At 43.2% G+C, this 20873-nt stretch overlaps 1 protein-coding gene across 14 annotated transcripts in view; it reads right to left on the reverse strand.

Annotated features, from left to right (window-relative positions):
- Positions 1 to 20294, reverse strand: part of DLG1 (discs large MAGUK scaffold protein 1) — a 344209-nt gene extending 323915 nt beyond the window's left edge. For 7 of the 14 annotated variants that reach the window (XM_039489071.1, XM_039489069.1, XM_039489068.1 and 4 more), the window contains exons 1-2: positions 19778 to 20293; positions 18945 to 19076 (exon numbers count right to left, since the gene is read on the reverse strand). In XM_039489071.1, coding sequence (XP_039345005.1) covers positions 18945 to 19076; positions 19778 to 19796 — 151 coding nt within the window. In that variant the 5' untranslated portion in view covers positions 19797 to 20293. Of the gene's footprint in view, positions 1 to 18944; positions 19077 to 19777 lie in introns of all 14 variants that reach the window. The other 7 variants (XM_039489073.1, XM_039489067.1, XM_039489063.1 and 4 more) reach the window with 2 other exon arrangements.
- Positions 20295 to 20873: the final 579 nt, after the last annotated feature.

The following is a 20873-nucleotide window of genomic DNA, read 5'->3' on the forward strand; positions in this document are numbered from 1 at the left end:
CAATGCAGAATTTTGCAGAAATTAAGGTTGTGTGCGCAGAATTTCCTTCCCCACACAGAAATGGGCTGCAGTGCTACTAGCCGCCATTAGGGGCCACTCAAATTGGCAGAGCCCAGCTTGCACATAGAAGACAATGCGGGAGGCGGGGGGAGAGGGAGCAAGAAGCTTCCTGGCAGCAAGAAGCTTCCTGGCAGCAGTTCCCAGCATGCCCTGAGGAAAGGAGAGGGCGGCACACAGGAAACGCCGTGCAAGCCTGGGACCAAACATCAGGCTGTTTCTCCCTCTGGATCCCTGGGGGAACAGGTGTCTGGGCAAGGGGGGGACCCCGCAGCTGGGTTCTGCAGAGGAAGAGGGGGTGTGGGTATCTGGGCTGGGGTTCCCTCATGGTTGGGCTCTGGGGCGGAAGGGGTTTGAGTGTAATGGTTGGGGGGTCCCCTGCAGACGGGTTCGTGGGGGAGGGGTTGTGAGTGTCTTTCCCCCAGCTGGACTCTGGTGGGTGGGAGGGGAAGGGCCAGAGAAATAGGAACTGGATTGTCATTGGGATTTCTTTAACTCTACTGCTGGGGGAATTTGTGCCTCTCTGGTTACAGACATACTGACAGGTATTTCCAACTAAATTACCAAAATAACTGAAACAGGCAAGATTATGTAGTGTTATTTTAACAAATAAAATTTGCAGATTTTTAAAATATTCTGCGCACAATTTTAAATTTTTTTTGGCACATAATTTTTAATTTTTGGGAACAGAATGCCTCCAGGAGTAATTAATCTATAAGTGACTGAATAACACACTGCTGCAGGTTAGTTTGGATGGCACACGAGGGACAGTGAGAAAAGTATTTCCTCAATTACCAAAACATGCATTTTCATTAAAATATACATGAAGAAAAACTGCATAACCAGATGACAAAGGAAAAAGGTAGCAAAAACAGTGTCCAATTATCTAGTAAACCATCACCTAACTATGGACAATAATGACAAATGGACACAACGGAACGAACTACAGCAGAACCTCGATTTTACGAACAACAATCTTATGAACATTTATTCAAACCATTTTTCCCGGATGAGAGGGCGGGGGGGAAATCACATAAGTGATGTCAATGAAGAATTGATATCCCTTCAAATTCCAGTCCCTTCAATGTACTGGAAATAGCTTTAAAGCAATGCAGTGCACCATTCTACAACTTACATGCTGTATCTACTGTAGGCATTAAATTTTATGAACTTCTTCATTTTATGAATTCCACAATCCCCAATTAGCTTGTAAAATAGGGTTTCGTCGATTCATAGATTCAAGGCCAGAAGGGACCACTGCAATCATCTAATTTGACCTCCTGTCTAACACAGGCTATAGACCTTCCCTAAATTAGTTTCTGTTTGAACTAGAGCCTATCTTTTAGAAAAAAATCCAAACTTGATTTTAATATTGCCAGAGAGTGAGAATGCTCCACAACCCTTGGTGAGTTGTTCCAGTGGTTATACTCTGTGTTAAAAATTTACATCTTATTTTCAGACTGAATTTGTCTAGCTTCAACTTCCAACCACTGGATCTTTGTCTGCAACACTAAGGAGCCCATTATCAAATATTTGTTCCCCGCGTACTTATAGACTAATCAAGTCACCCTTTAGCCTTCTCTTTATTAAGATACGCAGATTGAGCCTCAAGTCTTTCACTGTAAGGCACACGTTCCAATCCTTTAATCATTCTCTCTGCTCTTCTCCAACCGTCTTCAATTTATCAATATACTACTTTAATTGTTGACACTAACAGTATTCCACTAGTGGTCGCATCACTGCCAAATACAGAGGGATTATAACTTCCCTGCTCCTAGTTGAGATTCTTTTGATGATATATCTAAGGGTCACATTAAGCCCTTTAGCCCACGGAATTGAACTAGGAGCTCATGTTCAGCTGATCATCCACCAAAACCCCCAAGGCTTTTTCATAGTCATAGAATCACAGAACTGGAAAGGACCTCGAGAGGTCTTCTAGTCCAGTCCCCTGCACTCAAGGCAGGACTAAGTATCATCTAGACCAGGGGTAGGCAACCTATGGCACGGGTGCCGAAGGCGGCACGCAAGCTGATTTTCAGTGGCACTCACACTGCCCGGGGCCTGGCCACTGGTCCGAGAGGCTCTGCATTTTAATTTAGTTTTAAATTAAGCTTCTTAAACATTTAAAAAACCTTATTTACTTTACATACAACAATAGTTTAGTTATATATTATAGACTTATAGAGAGAGACCTTCTAAAAACGTTAAAATGTATTACTGGCACGCAAAACCTTAAATCAGAGTGAATAACTGAAGACTTGGCACACCACTTCTGAAAGGTTGCCGACCCCTGATCTACATTATCCTTGACAGGTGTTTGTCCAACCTGCTCTTAAAAATCCCCAATGATGGAGATTCCACAACCTTCTTAGGCAATTTATTCCAGTGTTTAACCACTCTGGACAGTTGGGAAGTTTTTCCTAATGTCCAACCTAAACCTCCCTTGCTGCAATTTAAGCACATTGATTCTCATCCTATCTCAGAAGTTAAAAACAATTCTTCTCCCTCCTCCTTGTAAAAACCTTTATAAGAACATAAGAACGGCCGTACCGGGTCAGATCAAAGGTCCATCTAGCCCAGTATCCTGTCTACCGACAGTGGCCAATGCCAAGTGCCCCAGAGGGAGTGAACCTAACAGGCAATGATCAAGTGATCTCTCTCTCTCCTGCCATCCATCTCCATCCTCTGACAAACAGAGGCTAGGGACACCATTCCTTACCCATCCTGGCTAATAGCCATTTATGGACTTAGCCATCATGAATTTATCCAGTTCTCTTTTAAATGCTGTTATAGTTCTAGCCTTCACAACCTCCTCAGGTAAGGAGTTCCACACATTGACTGTGCGCTGCGTGAAGAAGAACTTCCTTTCGTTTGTTTTAAACCTGCTGCCTATTAATTTCATTTGGTGACCCCTAATTCTTGTATTATGGGAATAAGTAAATAACTTTTCCTTATCCGCTTTCTCCACATCACTCATGATTTTATATACCTCTGTCATATCCCCCCTTAGTCTCCTCTTTTCCAAGATGAAGAGTCCTAGCCTCTTTAATCTTTTCTCATATGGGAAACCCTCATCATTTTAGTTGCCCTTTTCTGAACTTTTTCTAGTGCCAGTATATGCACTTCAATGCACTTGAAAACTGTTATCAAGTCCCCTCTCCGTCTTCTCTTCTCCAGACTAAACAAACACAATTTTTTCAATCTTCCCTCATAGGTCATGTTTTCTAGAGCTTTAATAATTTTTTGTTGCTCTTCTCTGGACTTTCTCCAATTTCTCCACATCTTTCCTGAAATGTGGCACCCAGAACTGGACACAATACTCCAGTTGAGGCCTAATCAGCGCAGAGTAGAGTGAAAGAATTACTTCTTGTGTCTTGCTTACAATACTCTTGATAATACATCCCAGAATGATGTTTGCTTTTTTTGCAACAGCATTACACTGTTGACTCATATTTAAGTTGTGTAGAAGCAGCAAAGAATCCTGTGGCACCTTATAGACTAACAGATGTTTTGCAGCATGAGCTTTCGTGGGTGAATACCTTGCATCCGAAGAAGTGGGTATTCACCCACGAAAGCTCATGCTGCAAAACATCTGTTAGTCTATAAGGTGCCACAGGATTCTTTGCTGCTTCTACAGAACCAGACTAACACGGCTACCCCTCTGATATTTAAGTTGTGATCCACTAGGAACCCCAGAAGAGGGGTCCACTGCTTCCAAGGAAAGTGTCCCCCATCCTGTAAGTATTGCCTACATTCTTTGTTCCTAGATGTATACCTGTACATTTTAGCCATATTATGAGGCATAATGTTTGCTTGAGAACAGTTTAACAAGCACTCCAGATCATCCTTTATCTGTGACCTGTCCTCTCCATTATTTAATCACTCCCCAAATGTTTTGAGTTGTGTGCAAATGTTATCAGTGGTGATTTTATGCTCTCTTCCTAGTCATTAATAAAATAGCATAGGGCCAAGAACAAGTCCCTGTGGGACCCCATCTAGAAACACACCTATTCAACAATGATCTCCTGTTTACAATTACATTGAGACTTGAGACAAGGTAGGTGAGGTAATATCTTTTACTGGACCAAATTATTTTGAGACCTGTTAATTAGCCAGTTTTAAATTAATTTAATGGAAGTCATTTTGATTTTGTTTTATTCTGGGTTGTTTTAATCAAAATGTCATGTATCAAAGTCAAATACCTTTTAGAAGTCCATTACATCAACGCTATTACCTTTATCAGCAAAACTTTTCATCTCATTTAAAAAGGTATCAAAATTGACAGGATCTATTTTCCATAAATACATGTTGACTGGCATTAATTATATTACCCTCCTTTAACTGTTTATTAATCAAGTGCCGTACCATTCCTTTCATTCTTCTGTCCAGCACCAATGTCAGGCTAACATGTCTATAATTACCTGGGTCATCCCATTTACTCTTTTTAAATAGTGGCATATCAACAGCTTTCTTCCCGTCTTTCAAAACTTCCCCAATGTTACCCAAAAAAAAAAAAAAAAGTCAATGGCTCAGCTCATTTAAAACCCTTTAATGCAGGTTACTGAGACCTGCTGATTAAAAAGTGTTTAACTTTATCAGCTGCTGTTTAAAATCTTCCTTATTTACAACTGGAATGGAAAGTCTTTCATCATGCAACATCTTTTTTCCCCCAAATACAGAATAGAAATACTTATTGAACACTTCTGCTTTTTCTGCATTATTGACAATTCTACCATTTCCATTTAGGAATGGACAAATATCATTGTTACGATTCTTTTTTGTTCCTAATATGCTTTTAAAAAATCCTTTTTGTCCTTTACTCTGCTGGCCACAGATTTCTACTTGTGTGCTTTTTTCTCCTTATCAATTGTATACAATTCCCAACTTCTGATTTATATTCATTACTATCAACTTCCCCTTTGTTCCATTTTTTTAATACATATTTATAGCCAGCATTACTTCCTCCCTAAGCCAGGTTGATTTCTCGATTGTGGATTTTTGGGCATCAAGTAAAGAGTTATTAAGCAATTACCAATAATCATTTATATTTTTCTGATTAAATTCTCTTTCAGCTGATTTGGCTCGTAATTGTTTTCAGCTTTGTGAAATTAGCCCTTTTAGAGAACAAAGTTCATGTGTCTATACATATGTAAGGTTTGGACTTTCTGTTTGCACATGGCAAATGTGATCAAGTCATGATCACTTGTAGGTACACGATCGTCAATTTTATTACTGTGATCAATTCCTCTTATCTGTCAAGACGAAATCTCCCCCATGTTGGATGCAACATTTTCTGAGTTAGAAAATAGTTATGTATAATATAGACCAGGGATCGGCAACCTTTGGCAAGCGACCCATCAGGGAAATCCGCTGGTGGGCCGGGACGGTTGGTTTACCTGCAGCATCCACAGGTTCAGCTGAGCGCAGCTCCCACTGGCCGCGGTTCGCTGTTCCAGGCCAATGGGGCTGCGGGAAGCAGCAGCCAGCACAGCCCTCAGCCCGTGGTGCTTGCCGCAGCCCCCATTGGCCTGGAACGGCGAAACACACCCAGCGGGAGCTGCGATCGGCAGAACCTGCAGATGCTGCAGGTAAACAAACTGTCCCAGCCTGTCAGCAGATTTCCCTGACGGGCTGTGTGCCAAAGGTTGCTGATCCCTGATATAGACATTTCAAGGATGTTTTAGTACTGATAGCATGAGATTACCAGCATGTGTCATTCAGACTGAAGTCCTCCATTATAATGCAGGGTTTTTTTCCTACACATTATAGGTAGGTGCTTAAGGACCCAGAAGGAACCAGTCATCCTGTTCCCTTGTGTGATTTGGTGGTACACATGAGACACCAATTCTAGTACCCCATCTTGTGCTTCTATTACACACATGGTGATTAATTAAAGTTAGCAAGTCACCCTCCTAACATTTACATCAATTACTGTACCAAAATGTAAATGGTTTTAAAAATATATTCCTGGTGGGTGAACTTCCTACAACTCCTGCATATTTTCAAAATTGTTCACATAAGGGGGCCAAGTACTTTTCCTGTGTCAGTGAATTAATTCTTTCAAAAAATTTCTTGCATTCCTCATATCCATGATACGTTTAAAAAAGGAATATTCATTCCAAGTTAAATGTCTTGCTTTCTGTGTGTGTCTTTTCATTGCACTGAAAAAAGCAGAGAGCAGGTAATGTGCACCCATGACTTTTCTTGAGACTGATCACTGCTTCAAAAAGACCAAAGGGTCAGTGTGTTATTTCACAGCAGGGCAGGCAAATTCAAGACATGTGTGGCATTTGCCAAGCTCTCAGCTGCTCGGGATAATGAAGAACTAGTAGACAAAATATAAGCAGAATCATATTGGCTGTCAGAATAGTAGACAAATTCCCAAAACCTGCAAACGTATTCAGTCAAAAGTTCTGAAGAAATATCAGCTCTCTCAACTGCTCCTGCACTAATCTATCCTTTGTGCTTACCCCACCTCCTACATCCAGTTTAAAATATCTATGTAATGCAGGTGACTCAGAGCATGTTGTCAGCATGACCAGTGGATAAAAACAGAAGGCAGGTGCATGAAATTAAACTCTCTGGAATATCCTTTTCAAAGCTAATTCCCCAACAAAGCTATATATCCCCATCCCTCCCTGCCCCCCCCCCCCCGTCTTTTGCTATGGTCCCCTGAGTAAAAAGTGTCAATGTTAGCATTGCAAAATGGAATTGCTGTTGCTTCATGTAACCTCTTTAGTTACAGTATATCATACCTCTTTTTATACATTTGATTTTGTCAAACTGACTACTACTGCTGTGCACTCTTATGCATATATGTTTTTAACTGACAATACAAGGCTACGGACAGGTCATGGGCAATAAAGAAAAATTCACGGAAGCCCTTGACCTGTCCCTGACTTTTACTAAAAATATCCATGATAAAATGGGAAGGGGCTGGGCGGCTGGGAGCTCTGGGGCCCCCACCACCCGGGGGGGCTCAAAGCTGCAGAGATCCCCCTACCCCAACAAAATAAAACCACCTCCAACAAAGAGGCAGGTAGCTCTGTTGGCGGGAGATGAAGATTTTTAATCTGGATTTGTCAGCTGAATTTGGATGGAAACTGGAAATCAGTTAATGTACAAAAACAGCATTTTCAATTTGTTTTTGTTAGTTACATAAAAGTACCTTAAATAAAGTGGTAACAAGAAAAAACAATATAAAAATACATTATGCTTTTAAAACTGATTTATTAAACAGAGGATTAACTGTAGCTAGTGAACTGACTGTTTCTGGACACACTGAGCCATTTTTTCAAAGGTATTTAGGTGTCCAAAGATGTCAATAAGTGCCTACTGGGATTTTCAAAAGTACCTAAGCAGGTTAGGAACTTAACGCATATCAGTTTCAACTCCCATTGATTTCAATGGAAGTTAGGCACCTAACCTGCTTAGGTGCTTTTGAAAATCGCAGTAGGCACTTGCATGTCTCTTTAGGCACCAAAATAAATATCTTTGAAAATCTGGCCCCATGTCCTTCAAGATTTTAGAAATAGTAGATCTTGTTCTCTCCCACCTGTGTTTTATTCCTCGATTGGAAGAGGAAAACAAGATTTCTTGCTTTTTCAACTCCCAGTTGGCTTCTCAATTTTGAATGTACTAGACCAAATAAAGAAAATATTCTCTCTGCACCTGCTAGTTAAACTAAAACCAAAAGTAATTAAGGCAAAAGCATTTCTGTGCAACAGAAATTGATAATATTTACATTTAGAAAAATGTAAATATCTGCCTTTCTACCATTGTAAAGACTGAAAAGAAAATTGATACTTTGCAGTTCATAATATTGAGACATTTATAACGCTTGAGTTGACCTCAGAAGTTAAAAATATTCCCTTCTAGTTGTGTATAAAGTAAAAAGGCAGCATCCTTTAACTCATTAAAATTTGAGGGCTCATTGATGCACCATATATTTTTATTTATTTAAATTATTTTAATAAGTTATACTAAGTTTAGCCCTTAACATGGGTTTTCATAACTTCAAATTTAATTGAACAGGTTTATTTTTAAAATAAAAATAGTTTAAATTGGATTTTTATTTAAATTAGAATAAAAATCTGATTTAAAAAAATATCAGTTTTATCCACCCTTATGTGAACACAATAAACCAGGGAAGTTCAGATAGAAGCTGGTCTTCTAGACATATCATCGATTATATCAGATATGCAACCCCAGGCTCTACGTGTCCCTAAACCTCTGATGCCAGAAGCTGGAACTAAACGAGAGTGGATGGACTCGATAATTGCTATGTTCATTCCCTCTGAAGCATCTGGTCCCAGCCATTGTCAGAAAGCAGGATACTGGATTACATGGACCATTGGTCTGACCCAGTATGGCCGTTCTTACGTTATGTTCTTAGGTACCGCACTGATGTGCATAGCTACTGAATAGAGTATTATGCCAAGGGCAGCCTGTTTCTGAAACACATGCAATACCTAGATAAAATGGAGTGAGTTCAGATTCAAATTTAACCCTAAATTCTGCATTTCCTTGTGTTTTTTTTAATGTAAGTTTGGTAACCTAATGTCTGTCCAATTTTCTGTGTAAGGTTCACCACTGAAAAGTGCTATTGTCATTATAGGTTTCTTTGGACATGAAATTTCAGTGGAAACATTAATAGTCTCCCAAGTTTTAGATGCTTGTGATATCCTTTTAGTATTATATATACATAATGATTTGTATATGAGTGCATAGCAGTATTATGGCTTTGTTAATGTGCACTTACGGTATATAACTATTCCTTTCCTACTGCATTATAAACACACACTCTTTGCAAACAATGTATGAATCTTAGTGAATGACATAATACCCAGTGAATGATTTACAAAGATAAAAAATACAAACCGGAATAAATGGATGTTCAACTATAAAATTATTTAAATATATGCATATAAGTGTAGTGTATCCTCCTGGTTAGCAAAAAGATGTGATAACTTTAGAGTTCAGGCTATATCTGGTTGTAAATCAACATGTTTTAATGATTATACCAACCAATAGAATGACCCTTTCTTGACTAAAAAGTACAAATGCAAATTAAGTTTAACATCATTTAAACCAAGGTTTCCTGCTTGTTGATTAAAACTGGTCATTTACATTAGCTTGATTTTAAAATCAATCTACCCAAGGTTACACCAAACTTAATGTTACTTCAGCTATACATTTGAGACTTATAACTGACTCAGAATACCAGGCATGCCCTGGAGTTATTTTTTCCAGTCATCTAGTCAGTATACTAAAGATACTTTTTTAAAGTTGAACTTTTCAGATAAATATTAATTCCTACAGAGGAAAACAAGGAAATAGATCCATGTTGCTTTTAAATTAAGAGTAGGTTGGCTATTAGGAAAAACTTTTAAGGTGGTGAAGCACTGGAATGGGTTACCTAGGGAGGTGGTGGAATCTCCTTCCTTAGAGGTTTTTACGGTCAGGCTTGACAAAGCCCTGGCTGCGATGATTTAGTTGGGGATTGGTCCTGCTTTGAGCAGGGGGTCTGACTAGATGATCTCCTGAGGTCCCTTCCAACCCTGATATTCTATGATTATATCTATATTCAGATATTCGTACTGATTTCACATTAAATTGGCTTAAAAAGCAATTTAGTTAAACTGAAGTAAAACCCTTGTGGACACTCTTAAAATATCTTAAGTCAACAGAGAATCAAGGCAGGATTTTGCACCAGTTTAACTAAACTTTTTTTTTTTTTTTTTTTTAAAGTCACACCTTTAGTTCAACCCGTGCAACACTGGCCAACAACAACAACTGGCCAAAGGCTTTGTTTACACTATTGCACATTTAGCGACACGGCTGTGCCGCAACAGCCATGACGCTAAAAGGCACGCAGTGTAGCCACTGTTAGTTGGCAGGAGAGAGCTCTCCCGCCAAAAAAACCTTCCACCCCCAACGAGCAGGGCTGTTCACACCCTTGAATGACAGAAGTTTTGTTGTTCAGTTTCCAGCGCAGACAAAGCCTTAGATTCTAGTGGTAATTTCTTTAGCTTTACTGATGCTTTTTAATAATAGGTAAACAAAAATGAAAACAAGAGTTAATGCACCTAGAAAGAAATTGCAAATAGGGTTGTTTTTTTTAAACACACACTTCTCAGATCAAGGGCTGATTCTGAGAGGTGCTGAACACCTGCAAGTCCTGTTCCTCTCCCACACATCCTAACACAAAACTCAAGGGCTCACTGCTTATCATTCTAATCCAAGAATTACTTAAAAAAGGTGTTTTCAGTAATCTAACTACCTTGATTATAAAAGGCCACTGACTAAAAGTGAATAGAAAGAATGGATCAACACCAGTTCTAGCCAATGCAACTGTTTTCCCTTTGTAACCCTGGACTAGTCCTTAGTAACTAGCTACACCAGTGCAAAAATCCCTGATACACCAAAACTAACTACTATGATTTTAAAGATTTTACCTTGGTCACACTAGCTGCTAAGTAGTATTTCAAATCATGTTAGGATACCCAATTTAAAAAATATTTTTCCCTATCCTAGACAAGGCCTATGGGTTTGCACAAGTGTACCTACCCCTGTGCAAAAGTCTCTAATATAGACATCCCCCAGTAGTTCCACATAAGCTGCAAGTACAAGCTGTTAGAACAAAAGAAGCAGCATGTCAAATACAAATACAGTAGTAGCATTAGTTATGACAATGCAAATACTGTATTGCCTACAAGCTAAAAAATGAAGAAGCCACAGCTATGGTCAGATGGCAAACAGAACCTCAAGAACAGTTTGATAATTTTTACTGTTGAATGAAATTGTTGCAAATAGTATCCCATACTCAATCCTTAAAATGTTTACTGAATATTTAAATAATGATTTATCTTTTGACCTAACATACTTGAACATCTGAGTTACAGAAAGAAGTATCAGAAAGCTTCTCAATCTTCCAATCCTAACAACATCAAGAAACATATCTTAATTACAGTTTTAAGACTAAAAGCAGAATTTAAAAATCCACTCTTCCATGAATGAGAAGCTCACACTGGAGTGTGAGACCCTCTACCACAAATTTCTATAGAACATTTTTTGTTTTAAATAAAAGCTTAAGTTTCCAGCTCTTACAGATGCAAAGACACTTTCAACATGAAACAATGCAGTGTCTCTTCCTCTGTCTGCAGACAGCCAGATCCAGTGCTTTGTGGTTCACAGCTTTAGCAAACAGCAACTAAACAAAATTAACGGGACTGGTTATTCTGATTGCTGGTATTTCACAACCCTATGTATAATTATGTAGTCACCTGCTGATGCAACCGAATTTCACCCACTGATTCCTGCATCCCACCCAGTAATTTCTGATAGAACTACAGCAATCTTTTATTTAGAAAGACATCAAATCTTGAGTTAAAGACCTCAGGTGATGGAGAATTCACCACATCCTTTGGTAAATCCTGCTCCAATAGTTAATGATCCTCACTGTGAAAAATTTATGAATTACTTCTAGTCTGAATTTATTTCACTTCAAATTGTCTGTAGTTTAATTATACTGCTTCTTGGTAAAGCTATGAATAGCAAATACAGGCACTGGAATCATTCATAGGAGAAGAATGAGGCTTCTTCCCCCTCCTTTCAGTTGTAGCAACTACAGCTATGTCTACACTACGGTAAAAAGATGCGTTAATGAAATATGTTAAAATTAACATTTTTTCCTAACATGTTTCGTTAATACATCTTTTTATCCTAGTGTAGACATGGCATAGGAGCTTGGAGGAAGGGAGTAGCGTAGATCAGACCATCCCTCATTACGTAAGGTTGTGGTGAGGGTGTCCAGCAGCTAGAGATTGAAGGAGTTTAAGATTTACAATATCCACTAAACCAGTGGTTCTATGCCAGGGGTTCAGGGCACGTTTCAGGGGGGGTCGCCAAGCAGGGCCAGCATTAGACTCACTGGGGCCCAGGGTAGAAAGCTGAAGCTCCACTGTGTGGGGCTGAAGCCCAGGGCCCTGAGCCCTGCCACCCAGAGCTGAAGCCAAAGCCTGAGCAATGTAGCGGGGCCCCAAGCAACTGCCCTGCTTGCTACCCCCTAACACAGCCCTGACTTTTATATGGAGAAAACTTCTTGTTGTGACATAGGTGGGCCGTGTAGTTTTTATAGCATGTGGGGGGGACCTCAGAAAGAAAAAGGTTGAGAACCCCTGCACTAGACAAAGGCTGATACAGAAGATTAAGCTCTCAAATAGGGTACAAGGCCAGAACTCTTGTACAAATTCCAGCAGCTGGGGAGAATATTTGGGTCAAGCTTCTCACTCAACAGTTGTACCTGTACATCTTCATTCTGTAAAGACTTACATTCCCATTACGGAAGTTTCATGTTTCTTACCAAGTTTCAGATAAACACTGCCTGTGGTCAGCTAATTTATGTGAGCGAAGCCAGTATTTTACAATAGTTTTGTTTCTCAGATTATGTTTCTCACATAACCCAGATCATTGGAGGTACTCCTTTATGAACTGAACAGAATATCCAAAAATGTTATTTTTATTATAAAACCTGGATTTTATTTTTTTGTTAGTAGTTTTATTTACAAGTCAAAGGGACATTAACTTATTGTTCCTTGCTTCAACTAAGATTACTTTAACAATCTAAGGGGGGAAAAAAACTCTTTTTCAGTTTGTTTACTTTGTACATTTGACAACACAGTGTAAAATCAATTAGGTCCTGATCCTGCAAAGGCATACCTTATGCCAGTGGTTTTCAAACTTTTTTTCTGGGAACCAGTTGAAGAAAACTGTTGATGCCCGTGACCCAACGGAGCTGGGGATGAGGAGTTCAGGATGTGGGAGAGGGCTCTGGGCTGAGGCAGGGGGTTGGGGTGTGGGAATGGGTCAGGGCTCTGGGCTGGGGGTGGAGGCTCTGGGGTGGGGCAAGGGATGAGGGGCCTGGGGTGCAGGAAGGGGTTCCAGGTTTGGGGGAGGCCCAGAACTGGGGGTTTGGGTGCAGGGAGGAGTCAGGGCTCTGGGCTGAGGGGTTTGGGGTACAGGAGGGGCCCTCAAGGCTGGGGCAGGGGTGGGGGAAAGGGGCAGGGCTCTGGGCTGGGAAAAAGGGGGTTTGGGGGTACAAGAGGGGCTCCGGGTTGCAGGGAGGGCTCAGGGCTAGGGCAGAGGGTTGGGACGTGGGAGGGGGTCAGGGCTCTGGGCTGGGGTGCAGCCTCTGGGGTGGGGCCAGGGATGAGGGCACTGGGGTGCGGGAAGGGGTGGCTCAGGCCTGGGACAGGGGATTGAGGTGTGGGGTTGGGGCGCAGACTTACCTCCAGCGGCTCCCAGTCAGCAGTGCAGCCGGGGTGCACCACAGATCGCGCTGCTCCCTGGAAGCAGCCAGCAGCAGGTCTGGCTCCTAGGCGGAGGAACGGAAGCAGCTCCACGTGACTCTCACCCACAGGCATACACCCCCTTCCCCTCCCCAGTTCCCATTGGCCAATTGCCGGCCAATGGGAGTGCGGAGCCAGCGCTCAGGGCCTAGACAGCACGCAGAGCCCCGTGGCCCCCCATCCAGAAGCTGGACCCACTGCTGGCCACTTCTGGGGCAAAGCTGTGTCGGTAAAGGTAGGCACTGGCCTGTCTTAGCTGGGCAGCACCGCAGATGGGACTTTTAATGTACCGGTCAGCGGTGCTGAACGGAGCAAGGCAACCCAGCACCTTACATGCCACAACCCAGTAGTGGGTCGTGACCCATGGTTTGAAAAACACTGCCTGATGCCCAATGTCAAGTCAAAGTGAAGTTGGTGGGCTTCTGCCTGGGCATAAGGGCCCATCTACGTGGATTCCAGATGCAAATGTAGTAGCTGAACTAAAAATGTTTTCTCTGAAGGTGAAGAATTAAAAAGAAAATATATTTAACTCAGTCTACATGTTCTTAGCTACAAAATGACTTAAAATTGCTGTGTTATTTTGATTGGAGTCGGAGAACAAAACTGATAGGGAAAAAAGAGGCAACAGAGCCAGCTCTCTACTACCCTGGCATAGAAAAAGCACTCTAAAGTTCCACTTTCCTTTTTCTTCAGCACAGATGCAAAGCAAAGGAGCACTACCGGAATCCACTCGCAAGAAAATGAACACTTCAGCAAATAGAAAACTGTCTCCTACAGTTATAAAAGAGTAGCCTTTCCAGAAGACCATTTCCATTAAGTAGTCTTGCTAAAGCAGAAATGCCATTAAACAAAATAAACAGGTTTGGATTATTAAAAAAAAAAAAAAAAATTCTCCCAGTTTATAAGCAAAAATCATTCTCTCTCTTTCATGGTAGCATTAGACCAGTTATGTAAATATACACAAATTCTTCCCTCTAGCCTTCCATCTAATTAAGCTCAGATGGACATCAAATTTTTAATCAAACTAAGGTTAACAAATCCCATCCCTTCTCCCTCTACCACTTAAGAAACTGAACCATGACAATAAACTACTCAGAGTAGCTACAAAAGGCTATTCTAAATACAACTAAGAAAACACAAACTAAGAGAAAAAACAATGAGGAGTACTTGTGGCACCTTAGAGACTAAGGCCTGGTCTACACTAAGCGTTTAAACCAGTTTTAGGAGCGTAAAACCGATTTAACGCCACACCCATCCACACTGAGAGGCCCTTTATATCGATATAAAGGGCTCTTTAAATCGATTTCTGTACTCCTCCCTAACGAGAAGAGTAGCGCTAGTATCAGAATTACCATATCGGATTAGGGTTAGTGTGGCCGCAGATCGACGGTATTGGCCTCCGGGTGGTACCCCACAGTGCACCACTGACCGCTCTGGACAGCAATCTGAACTCAGATGCAGTGGCCAGGTAGACAGGAAAAGCCCCGCGAACTTTTGAATATTTCCTGTTTGCCCAGCGTGGAGCTCCGATCAGCACGTGTGGCAATACAGTTAAAAATCAAAATAAAGAAAGAGCTCCAGCATGGACCATGCGGATGTGATTGCTGTAAGGGCAGGCAAATCTGTTCTATCAGCGCTCCGTTACAGAAGACGAAATTCAAAATCATTTTTAAAAAATCTCCAGACAGACGCCATAGCAGGGACTCAGCGCACTGCTGCATGACCAGCGTAACGGAAAGCCAAAGAATCAAATGGACGCTCATGGACTGGAGGACTCAAGCTATCCCAGTTCCTGCAGTCTCCAAAAAGCATTTGCATTCTTGGCTGAGCTCCAAATGCTTCTAGGGTCAAACACAGTGTCCGCGGTGGGTCAGGGCATAGCTCGGCAATTTACGCACCCCCCCACCCACCCCCAGAAGTGAAAGGGAAAACAATCCTCTCTTGACTCTTTTACATGTCACCCTATCTTTACTGAATGCTGCAGATAGACGCGATGCTGCAGCACTCAACACCAACATCCTTGCTCCCCCCCGCTATGGGTGGCTGACGGTACAATATGGCTGATATCCATCGTCATCATCAGCCTATTGGCACATGGGGCAGTGCAAAAGGACTGGTAACCATGCCGACTAGCATCCGTTAGGTCGATCAAGGGCGCCTGGCCCTAATTTTTCCTGGTAGATGGTGCAGTATGGCTGGTAACCGTCCTCATCATAGCAACAGGGGGCTGAGCTCCATCAGCCCCCACCCTTCATGTGTAAAGAAAAGATTCAATTGCCCCTGGACTAGCAGCGGGATGCTGGGCTCCTCTCCTCCACACTGCTTAATGTCCTGTCTGGACTACCATAGCAGCTAGAGGCTGCCTTCCACTCATTTCTCACTAACAAGTCACTATGTCTTATTCCTGCATTCTTTATTACTTCATCACACAAGTGGGGGGACAATGCTACGGTAGCCCAGGAAGGCTGGGGGAAGAACGGAATCAACAGGTGGGGTTGTTGCAGGAGCACCCCCTGTGAATAGCATACAGCTCATAATTTCTGCGGGATCTGACACAGAGCAGCTGTGCTCTCTGGTTCTATGATACAGTGGTTCTCTAGTACACTTGCCCATATTCTAGGCAGGACTGATTCTATTTTTAGATACCAAAAAGGAGGGCTTGACTCAGGGAGTCATTCCCAATTTTGGCTTTTGCGCCCCTGGCTGATCTCAGCCAGGGGCACTTATGACAGCAGCAAATGGTGCAGTGCAAAAGGACTGGTAACCATGATCATCTTATTACCAATTTATGGTATGGTAGATGGTACAGTATGGCTGGTAACCATCTCTGCTGTCATGCAAAAGCAAAAACATGCTGCTGTGTAGCGCTGCTGAATTGCCTCTGTCAGTGCCATCTAGTACACATATGGTGACAGTCACAAAAGGCAAAACAGGCTCCATGATTGCCATGCTATGGCATCTGCCAGGGCAATCCAGGGAAAAAAGGTGCAAAATGCTTGTCTGCCGTTGCTTTCCCAGAGGAAGGAGTGACTGACGACATTTACCCAGAACCACCCGCGACAATGATTTTTGCCCCATCAGGCACTGGGCTCTCAACCCGGAAATTCCAAGGGGCGGGGGAGGCTGCGGGAACTATGGGATAGCTACGGAATAGCTACCCACAGTGCAATGCTCCAGAAATCGACGCTAGCCTCGGACCGTGGACGCACACCACCGATTTAATGTGTTTAGTGTGGCCGCGTGCACTCGATTTTATACAATCTGTTTTGCTAAACCGGTTTATGTAAATTCGGAATAGTCCCGTAGTGTAGACGTACCCTAACAAATCTGAAACTAAGAGAAGTTACTTATATTGAGAAAAGCTAATCCATCATGAAAGTCAATTTAAACTACACCATTCATTTTCAAACTGACATTAAGGTCGCGATATTTGTATTAATTTAACGTTATCAGAATCCACTATGGAAAGGTAGGTCTAACTGGATTGGTTTCTGGGAAATGGCAATTAAAGAAAGTCTAAATAAAAGCATTTCACAGAACTCTCTAAACTAGAGAAATATTTGCTTAACTACCTCGCTGTTTTAAATTGGAAATCTTCTGTAAAACACTCACTCCTGGAAATACAGTTTTCACCTGATTCCATTTGGAATCTTCACAATGGCTAAAGACATCTCCTAATTCAGGGGGATAGTTTATTCACACCCTGAGTGACATAAGTTATACCAACATAAGTGGTAGTGTAGACATAGCCTTACAGGTATTAAGGTACTGCAGGATCAATCTGCAGGAGAAAATTTACAATAAAAACTCTCCAGAAGGGAAAAACTGAAGGCTCATTCCACCTCCACAGACAGCAATCTTTATCTTTACAATCAAAATGGCTAAAGTTTGTTTGCTAAATTAAAAAAAATCATTTAAAAATGAGACTGCATTAAAATTCATAGAACATTCTTAAAGGCATGAATTTCCTCATCTCTGGATCTAGACTGCATCTCATAAAAACAATGAAATTCCAAGTGAAGAATGACACACTATTTCTCTCTTACCTGTTGTGGAGCAGGCAGTTGCTGAACAGCTGTATGTGGTACAATGCCTTCACACAAAAGGATGCAGGGTGATCCCATTAACTCAATTACTTTTACAGTAGTGGAGAAAGGAGGAATGCTAGAACTACACAATCATCATCCAAAAGACACTACATTGTTTTTCTCATTCATTAAAAAAAGATTCCAGATATCATAGAATCATAGGACTGGAAGGGACCTTGAGAGGTCATCTAGTCCAGTCCCCTGCACTCATGGCAGGACTAAGTATTATCTAGACCAGCAGTGGGCAACCTGCAGCTCAGCAGGGTAATCCGTTGGCGGGCCATGAGACACTGTTTACATTGACCGCCCACAGGCAAGGCCGCCCGCAGCTCCCACTGGCTGCGGTTCCCCATTCCTGGCCAATTTATTCCAGTGCTTAACCACCCTGACAGTTAGGAAGTTTTTCAAATCTCCAACCTAAACCTCCCTTGCTGCAATTTAAGCCCATTGCTTCTCGTCCTATCCTCAGAAGTTAAGAACAATAATTTTTCTCTCTCCTCCTTGTAACAATCTTTTCTCCCTCCTCCTTGTAACAACCTTTTATGTACTTGAAAACTTATGTCCCCTCTCAGTCATCTCTTTTCCAGACTAAACCCAATTTTTTCCATCTTCCCTCATAAATAGTCTTCCCTCATAGGTCATGTTTTCTAAATCTTTAAATCATTTTTGTTGCTCTTCTCTGGACTTTCTCCAATTTGTCCACATTCTTCCTGAAATGTGGCGCTCAGAACTGGATACAATACTCCAGTTGAGGCCTAATCAGCACAGAGTAGAGCGGAAGAATTACTTCTCGTGTCTTGCTTACAACACTCCTGCTAAATACATCCCAGAATGTTCGCTTTTAGGTTTTTTTGCAACAGTGTTACACTGTTGACTTATATTTAGTTTATGGCCTACTATGACCCCCAGATCCCTTTTTGCAGTACTCCCTCCTAGGCAGTCATTTCCCACTTTGTATGTGTGAAACTGAATGTTTCTTCCTATATGGAGTACTCTGTATTTGTTCTTATTGAATTTCATCCTATTTACTCCAGACCATTTCTCCAGTTTGGCCAGATCAACTGTTCCAATTCAGAAATTTAAACTTGTGTTAGTAGAGGACTTCTGAAATGGAAGCCAGCAATGAAGATGAGGTCATTGTCACAAGCTTTTCTTTAATGTGACAAACTCAAAGCAAGACTGGGTTTGTCAGAGGAAAAGGAGCAGGGAAAACAAACAACAAGTACATGCATGCTTTTAAAGAAAATGTTGAAAACACAGTTCTGCATATTTTGATTACCAAGGTTTTGTTGTAGAAATGTAGGAGCAATTTAAATCTTTTCCACTTAAATCTGTTACATCAAGAGTCACACTAAAAGTACCTGATATAAGCTGTCCGTCATACCAGTATGTATGTCTAAGGCTGTGAGCAAAAACTGGAATGAGTGTAAGAAAAAGTTTTGACATCTACCTATCAAAGCCTGGAAAAGGTTGCTCTGGAAGATACTAATGACACGCTCTATGGAGTTTCTCAGCTGTCTGTCCTCACTTTGGCTCAATCTGGAGCGGTATTCCTCTAGGAGGCGCAGAGCTCGCTGGGTATCTGCAAGCAAAAATAAAACAAAAAACACTAAACACCACCATAACATAAGGGGAAAACTATCAGAACTGCACCAACTTTAGTCAATACAACAATTCTTTACATCACACCCTCATTAAACCAACTTAAATAACTGCCAAATTCCTCAGAAGTTCTTTATTACCAGTTTATAAATTGCATAAGTAGACATGTTTTTTCCAAAAAGGCAGATTTTTCTAAAGCAGTTTTTTAAATTAAAAAATTACGTTGCCCATGTGCACATCTGATAAAACTATAGAGCTGCCTACTCCTTAACTGACTCATCCGATCAAAGGATTTCAGTAACAATCTGCACAGCTTCAAACTTTAGAGGCACAAAGGGGGATGGATGTGCAGATTTCTGCTTGGCTAACACAGATTTCCCCAGTACAAACACAGGTCGGAATCTGTATTACGTGAAAGAAAAATACTAAAAAGTGAAACCACTTGCATACTAATCAAACATTTGCATTAGCAGGGAAATGAGAGCAGCAGATCCGCATGCAGGGGCAGCTGTCAAAGAACGCCAGTTTAAACAACTGCTCGGGTCACTCGGGCGCCCGGAGCACGGGGACTCGCGCGGCTGCACCAAGCGCCACGCTGCTGCGCTGAGAGAAAGTTTGTGGGGCGAGGCGGCTGCACGCGGCCGGCGGAGTTCCCGCCGCCCGGGGGCAGGGGGGGCTCACCTTGCTTCCTGACAGGCATGGTGCTCCCCAGCCGCAGCCACGCGCCCGAAGCGACCCCAGGCACGGCCGGACTCCAGCCGCTCGGCTCGGGCAGGGTGCGCCCGGCCGCCGCCCTCCCAAACTTTGCGCGGGACAAGGACCGGCAGCCAGATCCCGACCGCGCGGGCTGGGGCGGGGGCTGCGGCGGGGGCGGCCCGCGCTCTGCCCGGTCCCGTCGGAGCCTTTCCCCACACTCGCGAGCAGGACGAGTCCAGAGCCCGGGGGTCCGGAGAGGAACCGGGACGGGGCAGCCCCCTCGGAGCTCAGGCGGCGGCGGCGGATAACCGCTCGGAGCCCCCCGGGGGAGAAGGGGGTCCGGGCGCTCGAGACTCCCTCACGGCCGCGCGGTAGGCGCTGCTCTCGCGCGCGCTCCCTCCCACCGCCGCCGCCTCCTCGCTCCGCTGGAAATTCCAAACTTTCCAGCCAAAATGGCGGCCTGGAGGCTGTTGAGAGACCAGCAGCCCCCACGTGACCGGGCCGGCGGCCGCCCAATCAGGAGTCAGCTCGGCTCAGGGCTGGTACCTAAAGGGGGAGGCAAGGTGAGTGCTCCCCGCCGGCTTAAAGGGGCCGCGCCCGCCCCTTCGGCGAGCCGGGCAGGGGCCGCGCCCGCGTGCACGTATGACGTCCAGTCTTTGCAGGGGTGCAGCAATGCGGCCCCCGGCTGCCGCGTGTGTGCCTGAGGCAGGGCGGCAGCCCCGCGAGGCTCCTCCCGGCTGCGGGGGCTCGCGGGGTGCGCGCGAGCCTCCGGCCACAGTTGGCCCTTGTATGAGAAACGCAACAGGTGCGTGCGGGATACCCCCGCCCCCGACCCCTGCAGCGTTTGTTCTGTGCGGTCCGTGACGGGGCTGGAAAAACCACGAGGGGCCGGTATTCAGGATCGGTAGGAATCCCGGGCCGCCGCTATAGCCGCGTAACTTGCTTGCACGCTGTGCTGGGTCACACACACAGAAGTACCGAGGTGGGGACCGCAGAACAGGGAGGGCAGGTTCCCATTCTTAACCTTACTGGTTGGTCAGCTGTTGTAAAAAGAGCTGTGGGGCCCAAGAAAAATGGCCCT

The sequence above is a fragment of the Mauremys reevesii genome, linkage group 9, assembly GCF_016161935.1.
Source record: "Mauremys reevesii isolate NIE-2019 linkage group 9, ASM1616193v1, whole genome shotgun sequence".
Taxonomy (NCBI): domain Eukaryota; kingdom Metazoa; phylum Chordata; order Testudines; family Geoemydidae; genus Mauremys; species Mauremys reevesii.